This window comes from Athene cunicularia (genome assembly GCF_003259725.1).
Source record: "Athene cunicularia isolate RWA chromosome 1 unlocalized genomic scaffold, athCun1 chr1_part2, whole genome shotgun sequence".
Taxonomy (NCBI): domain Eukaryota; kingdom Metazoa; phylum Chordata; class Aves; order Strigiformes; family Strigidae; genus Athene; species Athene cunicularia.
The window spans coordinates 6,143,561-6,157,653 of NW_020799092.1; the positions used below are offsets into that span (position 1 = coordinate 6,143,561).

General features: G+C 37.3%; 1 protein-coding gene across 8 annotated transcripts in view; it reads right to left on the minus strand.

The window, feature by feature from the left end:
- The window catches only part of ABCC9 (ATP binding cassette subfamily C member 9), a 76,665-nt gene extending 64,351 nt beyond the window's left edge, over window positions 1–12,314 (minus strand). For 5 of the 8 annotated variants that reach the window (XM_026868272.1, XM_026868269.1, XM_026868267.1 and 2 more), the window contains exons 1-5: window positions 12,167–12,314; window positions 10,758–10,840; window positions 3,757–3,922; window positions 711–852; window positions 220–341 (exon numbers count right to left, since the gene is read on the minus strand). In XM_026868272.1, coding sequence (XP_026724073.1) covers window positions 220–341; window positions 711–852; window positions 3,757–3,922; window positions 10,758–10,781 — 454 coding nt within the window. In that variant the 5' untranslated portion in view covers window positions 10,782–10,840; window positions 12,167–12,314. Of the gene's footprint in view, window positions 1–219; window positions 342–710; window positions 853–3,756; window positions 3,923–5,545; window positions 5,621–10,757; window positions 10,841–12,166 lie in introns of all 8 variants that reach the window. The other 3 variants (XM_026868270.1, XM_026868271.1, XM_026868273.1) reach the window with 3 other exon arrangements.
- Window positions 12,315–14,093: the final 1,779 nt, after the last annotated feature.

Genomic DNA, 14,093 nt, shown 5'->3' on the forward strand with positions numbered 1-14,093 from the left:
GCAATGCTTTTCCCTTCGTGATCATTTTTAAAAACAGTTTTCAGTGTGTACCTTACAAAAGATGTAATAACTCCTACAATAATACTAGTTTGAAGAGCAGAGAATTATTCCTCTCTTAACGTTCTCACACATTTCACCATCCTCTTCAATCTATGCAAGTTGACTTTGGCTAAACTACTGGGTTTTGTAAGAGTATATAAATATCAGACCTAGACTTACCCAACAGTAACTTTGGAAAGTTAGATGTTTCAATATTATGGTAATAGACTATGGATACAGTGGCAGCCACAAATCCCATTATAGCTGGTAGAAAGAGATGCAGATGGCGAGATTTCATTTGCCTGAAAATAAACAAGGTATAAATGAGTTAATTTGGTGTCTTTCTCCACCACTGTTACATTCCCAGGTATTCTGATAATCTATTTAAGAGGACAAATATGACTTTCCTAGAGACAAATGGATTTCTTCCCATGTGAATGCTTTAACTTTTGTCAATATTTACTTGCCGTTATAGCTTGAGAAGAAAATAACAAAGTGCTAATAATAACTGTTTCACCTTCATACCATTAAAATTCAGACAGTTCATGAAATGATGCCCTAGATTATTTGGGGAAAAATTCTTTACACCTTACTAGCCAGTCCATCACACAGTAACACTACACATTAATGAATGCAATTAGCTTGGCTATCCACCAAACACTGTCACTTACGTATCGGAAACTATGCCCTCTGCTATTTCACACACGTGTACAAACAGGAGGGTGAATGTCAGGATCCACCGCAGGTTGTGCCCAGGGAAGTGCAGCCAGGTATTGTGGTGAATCTGGACTTTGGAGCTTTGGCTTCCCCAGCCTGGGAAATAATAGGAATGAAAGAGGAAGGTTATCACACAGTCAGTCAGTGAGTGATCTGGTTATCAATTTCCTGTTCTAATCCATAGATCACACTTAATAATATACAATCAATACAAAAACTCGACAAGACTATGCGGTCTCATGTTACTAATAAGATGACCCAGGAGCATCTGAGTTGCCATCAGCTCCCCATAATTTCAATCTAATCCTGTATACAATGGGACAACAGACTTCTCACAATTGCAATCAAAGAGAAGAGGTCCCTGGCCAAGAACAAAGATGAGAAAACCAAAAGAAACATCTGAGTCTCATGCTCACACAACAGGGACTGACAGATCTTAAGTGATGGCATCATCGTGTCTTTCCCAGTCACAGACAATAGTGGGCAAAGTTTCCAACTGATGTAAAAGTTGCATCCTCCAGTGAGGCCTCAAAGAGATACATTTACTTCAGACAAGTAGCATTTATTATCTCTGTTTCAGTACTGGTTGTGATCAATGTCTCAGGGGATGCTGAACGTCGATTTCCCAGTGTCCACTCCTCAGGCACAGCCCAGTCTCCCACTCCTGTGCATTCCTGGCACATTAAAGCTCCCAGCACAGCACCAAGGCTCAGATGATTTAAACAACAAATTAATCTTGAAGCCTATTTCCATGTCATCACCTCAGATGGCACCTATCCTTTTCAGACAAGAACCCCTCTGAGGCCAGAAACCTGGCAAGAAGAAGGACACCAAGGACCTGAGGATGTGACAGTGCTGGGGCGAGCTGCGGACTGGCCAGATGTTAGCCTCTTGTGATGGCAAGTCTTGCCCTGCACGTTGCTTCGGCCTCTGTCCCTTTCCCACCCTGGTACAGGGTTGTCATGAGTCAGTTAACCCAAACAGGCACACGTCCCACTTATTGTAAGGCAACTCTTGGAATTCCCTGACAGAATTGCTGAATCCCACAGCACATATTGGGGAAGTAAAGAAACAAAACAAAAGAAAACAAAACATACCGAGTTTAAAATCCAGGATATGCTTTTGATACACAAGGATGCAGCATCTCATTGTGCCTAAGGGCTTATCAGGTAACTCAGAAACACATAAACCAGAGCCCAGGTTTTTTCATTCAAACTGTGTCAGGATTTTGCCATTTCATCCTTGTTTAATAAGCAAAGTACTGCAGGAACAAAACATCCTTTCTTCTCCAAACCCACCTAAGCATTTTCTGCAGTTTCCCAAAGATTTTCCTAATCTAATGTGGCTTTCTTTGACCTTGCTCCTATCTTTGTCTGTCCCAAGCTGCTTTTCATTTTTATTTCCTCTTTGCCCACACATCTACACAAACACAGTTCATCATCTATTATTGGTTTTGGAATCAGTCAATGCTGTGGACTCCAGTTGGCTTTTAATGCTCTGTTCAATAACTATTTTTCCTGATAATCAAGCAACAAAACAGAAACCAAATAGTTACATACATAACACACAATTTAAGTTACTACATTTTTTTTCCTAACATTGTTAGAAAATAGAGGGAATTTTCAGTGGCTGCAAAACTATTTCAAAATTAATTGGCTAATATCTGTGAAAAAATTGGAGCTGTCTGCTACCGTGTGATGCATAACACAGAATGTTGTAAAAGATTATCTCTGCCCTCATATCTTGCATTGAGTTTCTATCAGATACTTCTGCAGAATTGTTCAGGGATGACTTGCATCTCATACCAGAGAAAGAGCCAGCACTAGCACAAAGTGTCTGAGAGAGTTTTCCATAACACTTGTTTGGGGTTTTTTTTTCCAGTCTTAGGTCATTCTTTTGTTAGAACTTTCTTGTATTATTTAGACTTTTTTTTTTTTTTTTTCCTTGCTTAATTACTTAATTAGTTTTCAGTCATGGGATCTTGTTATACCTTTGACTGCTAGGTACTGAGTGTCTGAGCCCACAGGTTCCCGTAGCCTATTATTCAATCACTTCAGAGTATTTTTGCAAAATGGAAGTCCTTAAATCTCTAGTTTTAATATAGTCCCAAACTAAAATCTTCCTCATTGAAGAAATGTATATATGTGACATCAGGAAGGTAACATGGGAGAACTGACATCCCATTTCTCATGCAGTTGTCAGGAGAATATTAATTTTTATTAATACTTATTGCCTTCTGATGGTTATTCAAGTCTCTTTATCTCCTACAATCAGTTAGAATGTGTTTGACAGCTCTGAAAAAGTATTAGATTGCATTCATTTCATCACTGCATTTATTTCATCACTGCAAATAACTGGGATAAAGAGACAACTATAGAGTACTAATTTAGATGGGGCTTTTTACAAGAATGTGTGAGCAAGAGCCACTTCACTGTCCTAAATTCTTCAAGAGAGATTTATCATTTCTTATTTTCATTCCTGTGGAAAAAAGATTATCTCTTTTGCTCTACTTCTGTTTACAAATGTTGGCAAAAGAAGTAATTATTCTGTTTTAAAAGTTTCCTTCCTACACTTCTTCTAGCCTTAGATTCAAGTTGCACATTTTGGACATTCTCTGAAATTCACGTAACTTGAAGGGAATTCAGACCCACTGCCCTAAGTCTTCTCATATCTAAAAATAGCAAAGGTTGCAAGTTGCCAATTTCAAATCTGAAGTAAACTTCTCCAGAGAGAAGTTTCAAAGCATTTAGATCTGATTTGTCTGGTTCTCATCCATCTTTTCATGCTGCTTAGTTCAGATTTATATATAAAATTCCTCAATATTTCAAGCAGGCTGGTGTCACGTCCTCTGGGTCAAGCCCTTCTGTCTCTTCCTTGTTAAAATTGATACAAAGCATCCAATGGCTTGCACCACAGGCCTTCAAGCACATATAAACATGACTGAATGTAAATACATGCTCAAGTGTTTTTAGGATTGCACATCTCTATTGAATAACTCACCAATGAACAAAATCGGGAAGGTGATAAATAGCAAGAAGACATGGGGAACCAAGTTGAGGGCATCCACAAAGCAGACATTTCTTAGGACACCAGCACTGATGTTATAGGCTGAAGCATTGTCATTACCACAAAATGAGAGCCTCATCACTTCCAGAATGTCTGACAACTACAAAAAAAAAAAAAAAAACTAAAAAAAAAAAAAAAAAAACAAAAAACAGAACAGTTAACTACTAAGACTGCTAGAATTCCCTCTAGCTAAACACAAAATAAATAAAATAAAGAGATACAGAAGCAGTATACACTGAACAACCCATAGAAAATAATTCAGCTCTTTTTTGAAAATTCTTTTGGACTCCATCAAGTACAAGCACATTAGAATGAAGGCTCTGTTTATATTAAATTAATATTATTTATATTTACTTAATATTATTTATATTTACTTAATATTATTTATAATTATTTATATTTACTATTACAAGAATGATTTATTAAATACACTATGCTATGTCTTCTAGTGTTCATTATACACACAAATGTTATGCTGAAAGGTTCTATGAGAATATAGAGAAAGAACAAGAAACTTTTGAAAAAAAATATTTGCATTTCTCATAAGAAGACTCAAATGCACATAAGCTGACTCCTGCGCGTTACTGCTTCTTTGACAAGCCAACATTCTCCATGCAACACCTCTGTTCATACAATTTGTTGGACTACATTCTCACTGCGAGCTCTGAACCTTTGATATTTGTGATTTGGCAGTTTTGCATTCACTGATATTTTGCATTTCTTTATTGTCCCATAGAGCAATGGTCACATACACTAGTTATTACAGATAATTGCCAAACTCTTAATCAGAGTAGGTTATATTGAAGATTGCATAGGCAGTAAATCAGCATTTATGCTTGATCCTGCAAATCCTTATGCACATGCCTAGTCTCATCTAAGCACTTCCATGATTTCTTATGAGATTACCTTTGTGCACCAAGATAAACTCATGCATTTGTGCTTGCAGAGTGTGGGCCATAGTATGACCCAGAGTTATGGCCACCTTCTGGCTTTTATCAACCTGTGCATCATTTATTTTTTCATTCTTCTTTATAAGAAGATGAAGTAAGATTGTAATCAAAATGTTCCCTTGCTGATTTCTTCACCTGAAACTTAAGACACAGCAAGATAGTGCTGTAGAATAGTTTGTGGGAATTCATTTGCTCACATTTTTTTTGCCAAATTTTATATACTGAGATGTAAAGAGTATCTTTAATTCAGCAAAGTATATGTATACTCTGGTGAAAGCATCTTTCTGCAACAACACTGGCATTAATGAATTTTGTGGAGTCAGAACAATATAAACATGCAAAAAATGCATGAAAGCAGTTTAAAAAAAGTTAGTTGAATGCGGAGAAGGCAGCTTGCTTTCTTTCCTCAAATAGTTCAGATTAGTTCTTTGAGTCTATTGTTTAAACAAGGTAAGCATAAACTACTCAAGTACTCCCTTAGAGAAAGCAGAAACATAGAGATCTTCAAAAGAATAGAGAGTTCAGAAGCACTTTGAACCTCTGCTAAACCCCCTTTTGGCTTTTAACTAACTTTTTGCTAGATCTGGAAAGCATAATCCATATTGAAATACATCAGTGAAATTTGTAAAGGAGTTTCATTGAAAAGAATGTGATAAATACAGTCCCTTTTCCAAACATATCAGCAATTTATCGTCTGAGATTTGCCAGAAGTTAAGTATAACACAGAGTCATATGGTGGAAAACATCCTGCAAAAATGCATGCATGTACTTACTGTGGTACAAAAGCTGATGGGCAACCCACTCAATCTTCAGTAGAACACAATTTGATGGAGATTTTGGCCCATTCTCTATAATGAACAGAGTGATATGACCACTATCATTCTATCATTTTATATGTATATAAAAATACATACATTCATAAATGCATATGACTAGTAACACAAAAGAAACATGTTAATATTAATTTTGTCTGGACAGACTAAGTTATTAGCAAAACAAATATGGAACTTTTCAAAAAACTACACAGAGATTGTTTATTTTTAATTTGTAAAAGCTTGACATGTCTCCTTTAAGAGAAACATAATGATAATGATAATGTCTTGAAAAATTGTAAGTGTTGTTTCCTCATTTTTATCAGAGGTCAGAAGTCCACGGGAGTTCTGCTGGGAATTTTCCTCCCTTTCCCACCAAGAGGACTCTTTTCTGAGACATCATAAGATGTTATTGTTGTCTAGTAGTTGGACTGGTACTGAAAGTCAGGAAGATCCTGGGTTCAAATGAACACTGAATCATTGATTTCCAGTGTAGCTCTTGGCTTCTAGTCAAAAATAAATCTGGGAGAAAGGATTAAAACTGTGTCCAAGAGAAACTAAGGGAACTGATTATTTTTTTTCCATTTTTTTCTGGAAGGAAAATGGAATATAGGCAGTAGATGTTCCTGTATAACTGCATAGAGATTGCTATCTGCTACCATCCTACCATATCCATGACTTACCATCAGTTTGTAGAGATTTCATGTTACACCTCAAACAATAGTCCCTGAAAGCTCTCAAGAAAGATGCATCTTTCAAGAATCACATCCAAATCTTCACAACGATCTCTACTAGGCCTAGTTTTGTGATGGAGTATGTCCAGTAACACATCTTAAAATCAACTGTCCTTTGTATGTTGACAAGGCTGAGGTAAGAACCTCGTCATATTTTTAATACTGATGTAAAGAGACAGTGCCCATTACACTGATGATAATTTTCAAGAGTAGGTATAAGTCATCTAAACAATATTTTTGCTAAAGGCTTTTTACCAAAAAAAAAGAGGTAGAGCTTAATTGTCTTTCCTTAAAATGAGAGAGAAAATCAAAGAGCCTAGGTTGTTTAGTTTGTAAAAAACTCCAGAAAATAAAAAAGATTGCATTTCCAAATAGACAGGGTAATTGACAAGAAATTCCCAAGTTTTTAAATCAGAAAGCACTTCACCATGAATCAGCACATCCAGTGGCTGTGTTCACTAAACCTCCACAGGCTTAAAATCTATCAAAGTATTCTGATCAGTGTCAGGATGCTGTGTTGACCAATGTAGCTTATGATCTGGCCTCATAAAATGCTCACCAGGTACAACTTCCCTTTTTAGCAGCACCCACTTCAGGACACACATCTAGGGATCCTAGATACCTATCACACACTGATAGGGGTCCTTCCTTCTGCCCTTCCTTTCTTTCATCCACTTGGCCATTACCACTGTGCTAGAAATGAACTGTGACTGGAAGTGGAGGACTCATGTTCTGCACGTGTTGATGTATGCCAGCTTTCATAGACACTTTCCAGGCTGCTAGTAGTTCTCTGTATCTTCAAGAGTAGCATACGAAAATACACTGTAGTACATTAGAGCTCTAGGAAATAATTTTCTCTCTGGCGTGTCTCACGAGGAGCAATAAATCACTCCATTGTTCCATTCCCATTCATTTCCGGTGCAGAATTCAGATCTGATATGCCCTCCACGGTTTCGCTCATGTGACTCAAAACACGACTCTGCTCTGTTTCTTGGAAAACTTCCATACACAGGAGGCTCTGGAGATGCACTGATGCACAGGTCCATCACCACAGACATAAAGCATGTCAAGTAGTTTTCAAGAATAGGGGAAATATATTGGATGAAATTTTACTGACATGTAAGAAAGGATGCTTTGCATTTACAGACAATGTAAGCGAGACTCCCATTTGGTTCCAAGCTGAAATTAACCATTACTTCCTGCTGCATCAGGGCATGCCTCCAGAAGCTCATTTTCCTTGGCCTCACGGTCCAACAAGCTGTGTTCATTTCCAAAGGACAGAAAGAAAAGCCCCTAAGTCAGAACAAGTCTTTGATTTCTCTATACAGTATGGGACATTTTACAACAACGCTTGCACAGATCCACCGAAATTACTGGAATTGGACCATGACAGGTTTCCAGATTCAATTGCTCATCCAAGGAAACAGTGTAGTCTTCAGTCTTCTTCTAAAGGAAGTTTGATAATATAATGGCAAAATTTCTTGTGCCCATGCTCAGATCCCATGCTTGCAAAGCTCAGTGTAGCTACAGATAAACACACTCTTAGGGATGCAAACAGTGCAAGTACCATGTTCAAAAGTTTCAGACTAATTTGAGAGTCTAAGCTGCATTTTCAAACAGTATTTCAGTATTGGGAGTTAAGGCTAAAGATACATTTAATAACTCTAGAATTTTTAAAGAGTGTTAAAAAGCCTCAGCTATACTGACTTTTAATGAGTCCCAGTTTTGAAAATTTTCACTCAAAAACTGAGCCTGGAAATGAAGACTGTTTGGAAGTTCTTGACTGCAGATAACCAATGAAAGGCAGAGTGAAAATACACTATTCCTTTGTCTTCTGTAAAACCATAAGATTTCATTTCATGAAATGAAAACGTGAAATGGAAGAACAACAAATTCAGAAAAAAACATGAAGAACTGCAGTTGTGCCTACTGTTATAAGTCATCAAAAACTGCAGCTGAATTTAGAAAGGAAGATGAAACAGTTTTATGACTGATTACTGACCAAATTTGTTTCCTTTAAGAATGATTAAACTACTACTCCATTGGCTTTAACTCTTCTAGTAAGGCAATACTGGGCTTCAGTCAGAACTAGATCTGTAGAGGTGAATAGAGATATCTTGCATATGTGAGGAAGTGCTGTTTGCTTCGCTCAGTGCTGAGCATTGTGCAAGTATGTAATTCAACTCACTGAAGAATTTTTATATAGTTCCCGAGCACCAGCTGTTGATCATTGCCAAACAGAATGCTGACCACACTGAACAACAGTCTAATGAATAGCCATGTTGAAGATCTTTGAATCAGCCCAAAGCAATATGGGAATACAGAATACAAAGCTGGCTCAAGGTTTTCCACAGTGTAGCCAAAGGTGATTTTCTCCTTACCAAAGATGAGGAGACAGATTTTTAGGCCAAGGTAAGTATGCAGGGAGAGATCAAAGACGAAAAACTGGGCTGCAGACCCACACGAGGAGAAATTTGAAGATATTTATGTTGTCAAGGGATAGAAGAGATAAAAGCAGTTATTGCTGCAACTCAGAGGGGTTATCATATTCCATAGTAGCTGTTGCCTTCCTACACTTGCCAAGACCCCTTCCTTGGTAACACTGACAGCAACACAAAGCTAGGCTTTCTGGAACTGTACATAGATGAATTAAGGAGCAAAACCAGATCATCCTCAGCAGTCTGCTGCTGTAGGCTACACAGTCTAGTAAAAGAGACATGCAAATATTAGTTCAGTCTCAGAACTGATAGTCTTAATCACCATTGTGCTGTTCCCAAGATAAGAAGCCCTGCTCACAGCAAGCCTGACATTGGTGCTGAGTAGTTGTAGTTGCCATACTTCAATTCCAAAGTTGGCTCATGCAGGACTAGTTGAAGGATCCATGATCGGTGAACCATAGGGAATAACAGCAGAGAAATGTCCACTAATTTCTTAGCAAATCTTTTATCTACAGGTCCCAAACAAAGTGATAGTTATTGGAAAGCAAAGGCCTCTTCTCTTCATATGGATTGCCAAGACCTTTTCTTTAAGACCATGTTCAGGTTGCAATCTTTGGAGCTAAAGACTTCTGTACAGGCAGCTATCTTTGTCTAGTGAACAGCAATGTCTGCAAAATATGGGAGCAGTCCGACTGCAGCATTAAAACAATAAAAAGCATAACCCAAACAAAAATATTGAGGAGACAACACATGAAAGGGTAGCAAGTTGTTTTGAAAGTTGATCATCTGAAGTTATTGACCACCGTTTCTCATCAGGTTGTATCAGTCTTTCAGAATAACTGTTGAGATCCTCATATACTCATGTAAGAAGACAACGTTATTCATAGTCGTTAAAAAAATTTATTTCCCAGAGAAAATTTTGCTTTCTGTTAAATATAGTAGGCCACCAAATTATGCTGGGGTGATTACACCAAAGGGAGTACATCACAAAACATGTTTCACTACTAATCATAGCAGGAATGTTATACTTGATACTAATGTTGCCAAGCATACTAGATTTAACAGCATTTCAGTCAGGGGAAATCCAGTGATGTGATAAAAAAACATCCATCCAATAACAAGCACATGCTCTCTAAGGGTACTCACTATATTCAGCACCCCAATAGGAGTGTCAAATAACCAGGACATTTTTTATTTTAACATTTGTAGCTGGAGGGCCTTTGACCTTCAAAGTTAGTGACAAATTCCTCACCTGAGTCTTTAATAAACTGTAGAACTGGTCAGAAATTTTCAGAGGTGTTTTTTCTTTCTCCCTTTGAAAATGGCCTTTGCTGAGAAATCAGTTACAAGCTAAAGCCATGAGCAAAACTTCACAGAGGAGGGGAAGGGAAAGAACAATCAGGATGGCAGGCACATGATAGTGCCAGTGGAAGGCAAGTTTCAGCTCTCCTTTACATGATTTAAAAATCTGATTCCCTGATGATTTACTTTAATGAGGATGTGAACTATCTGAACAGTGGTTCACCCTGCAATGAAACAGCTAAAAAACCATGTTTTAAGTATTTAAATTTTCATGCTAAAATCCCCATCACTGGCAAATTCAGACTTTCTGGTTTTGGGCTAAGGTATACAGACATAGTCATAATATAATAAACACAAAACAGTACCAAAGAGAATCAGGAATAAATATCCACTAAGAAGAAGAAAAAGCTTTTGGGAAGAAAAATGACAGGACAAAGTTGTAAACATTAATATGATGTAGCATTGAACCTAAACACTTAGAAATCTCATTTTAACAAGCATAAATGGAGATTCTCAGGGCACTAAGCAAGTTCCTGAGATATATTTTCCATAAGTAACTGTGAAGAAGACAGTGGGAAAATTATGGGAACATCCCCACTGAGTGCAAAATTGTAAGATTTCTATTTAAAGACATTTTAATTACCTTAAGGTCTTTGTAAGTGGACTTAAAAGTCTTCATATTCAAGAATCTCATTTTACCTGGATTATCACTTTTTTCGTCATGCTCTACAAGATACTTATGACTATAAAGAAAAGAGTATAATTACACTCCTCAGGTGGACTTTGTTGGGGGGAAATAAGAATATTTTGATAAACATTTATTTCAGGAGTTCTGTTGCCTATTTTTAAAAATATATAAATGAATAGCTGCACTTTCTAATTAAAATGTATTATCTTACAGAGCATACTTGGGTCTCAGTTAAGATTTTTTTTTCTGATCTTACATATAACATGCATTATATACTCATATATGTATACATACATGTATATATATACACATAAATAGATAGATATATGTTGGCATACAGATGCAGGATGGAGAAAGTACTCAGAGTTTTACAAAAGCAGGTAGTTCATATCTTCTGAATAATTAAGTCATTACAAAAGCAAGAATTTGTCCTTTCTTCTTGAATTTCAGAGAGAAAATTCTAAATTAAGGACAAATTATGAACTTATAGCTTTGGATAAGCACAATGGAAGTCCTAACTCTGAGTTTTGCCACAGATTTCAGGTGAGTGCTCTGAATCTTTTTCCTTTCTAGGTATAAACCTACCAGATTGTTCTTCTTACCTTCCTAAAAGAAATCTATGTGCTCTTTAGTCCACGCATTATTTGCAAAGAGTTCTATTAAGGTCATGGCAAAAAGTGCTGCCCCTTTAAAATCTATTTTATCAAAAATAATCCTGTACAAATTCATTTTCCTTTTTATTCCTATTTCAGCTGTGACACCTCTTCTAAATAGACCTCTCTTTCTTGCTAAGTACTGTCCCAGTTACCTTGGGCCTTAAGGTGATGAATTACCTCTGATACTTGTCAGCATTCACATCACTAACTGGCATATGCCAGCAGTCCGATCCAAATATTACTGAAATCAGGGCAAAGAATCTCATTGACTTCAGTAGGTTTTTGGATCAGGCTCCAACTAACAAAAAAATGACAACAGCATTGGTGCTAAACAGGCTATTGGCACTGAAAAGCATTTCACACAAACATCTGCAGTGATCTCACACATCTAATACATTGCTTTTTTCTTTTATGGTAAACTTCTTAACACAATGCTATTTCCAACATCAGCATGCTATACTGCCTGCTGTAAAACCTTCGACTTCACATGCCAAGACAGGACAGTTTAAAAAAAGAAACATAACCCTGTGAACAGCAGCAAAGAAAACATCAGCAGGAGGGGACGGTAAAGGCTGAGAATGCCTGCGAATGGAAAAGGAAAAGGAAAAAGAGATTGGAGTTGTAATCCCAGGAAAGAACAAGGAGCAGCTCTGTCCCACAGATATAAAGGGAAGGAGGAGGAGGTGGTTAGGGGGAGATAATGGGGGAGGGTCATCACATGCCCCGTTTGGTTGCTGAATGTTAGATCAAACTCTGTAGCTTACCTTTTTAAACACAAAACCAAAATACCAACCCAAATTGTCACTCGGTTGTGCTATGTGATCAATATCATCCCGATGGCAGGATTTTCCTCCACTTAGTGAAGCCGCTTCAAGCCCTGGAGTGGATTATTTTTAGGCTGGTGATGGGAAGATCAGCTGCTGCCTCCTATCGAGTTTCCAAAGTGCACGAACTCTTCTTGTCTTTCTCATACGCTGAAGGGGGCAGGAAACTGGGAAGAGACAGGCAAGCAAAAAACACCAATTTTTCGCCTCCTGAAGCTACAGTCCCCTGGGATTTCTTCTGCTTGCTTTATTTTCTTTTTTCTCTCACTGGAGTAGTAAGATTTCAAAAGGGTGCGTTACAGTGCATAGGCTATCAGCAGATGGTTATTCTGAAGTAATTGATTTAGACAAGGTAGTCTAACTTTTGGCAGTCTTGCAGATATTCAGCATTTGATTTCTTTTGAATTAATCTTGGATAATTTGAATTTGACAATATAATTTTGCATGTCTTCGATCATCTTAAGCAGAAAAGAGAAGTCTACTCAGATATTTTACTTTACCCTAGATCCTTCCAGACTCTTCTTCAAATACAGAACAAATCCTACTTTTTGATCACACAGATCTGTTTCTTTTGAAACAGAGTTTTTAAAACTTGAAATAAAATTCAAAATTTATTTGATGCTCATACCAGGAATATAATTTTGAATACAATAGCCCTTGTTTCAAGCGATAGTATTTTTTGTCTGCAAAATACATTGTATATGTTTACTTAGACAGAAGGAAGTCCCAGGAGAGCCTACATGCAGTTGGTTGGTTTGTTTGCTCATTTTCTTTCAGTGCCATTAAACCAAGGTACACCAAAGTTCAGATTTTGCATCATGATAGTTTCACTTGAGCCCTACAACTCAAGGGCACAGACAGCAAATATCTAGGACTTGGTGGTGTGTCACAGGACACACGGTAGCACAGGGTGGTTTTGAGCACAGCTGTTCAGTCATTAGGTACCAGAGATGGAGGGTCTTGGGACAAAATTTGCTCAGACGTTGCAGAATCCAGAGGTTGCACCACAATCACTTGAGAGAAAATGACTTCCAGTGGATTGAGGTCAAAGTTGTTTTCATGCCATGAAAGGGATTGCAGCGAGCTCTGAACTGAGAATATAGTTGGATGGCTGAGGCCAAACACTGGCAGGACTCATCAAAATCCTGGCAAACCCAGCTCGCTTCTTTTTCTCTGATGTTTCTTACCTTATGATTGTAGGGATAAGAAAGCATAAACCTCAGATCTAGAGAAAATTAGTGCCTTTTGGTATCTCCCATTGACATGAAACATCAACACAGCATTACACTGAGCAACTGCGATAGTCCTCAACAGTCCTCCATGGCACTTGAAACCTTTTACTTGCATTTACTTCCCTTCCCTTTCATGTTCAATGCTTTAGAAAAAAAAAGATTGTGGATTGAAAACTTCTGAATTCTGATACATATCTATATTTCATTAAAGGAGATAAAAAATGAAAACTTTAAGTCATCGAATCATCATCTAAAATAACATTGTCATGTGGCATTTTTGAAAATACATGTAATTTCGGACAGAAGTGAGTAGCATCTATGATCACAATTTTCTTTACCAAAACATGAAAATGTGGTTCATTGTAATTCAGCTCTGTTATTGTTATTTCTACTGAATTGTTTAAACAGAAAAGGGGAAAAGAAGGTAAAAATAGTATGGAAACAACCAGCATGTTTTATTTTGCTGTTTCTAAATGAAGTGCTTTCATTTCTCTACATGACAAGCTAAAATGTTTTGAAAAGCATTTTTTAAAAGGATTACAAAACCCAAAAAACTCTTAAATGTCAGAACACATTCTGCTCTGGTCTGAAGAGATTTTGTGTATTTGGGCTTTTTAATTTGCTGGGATGGGGGG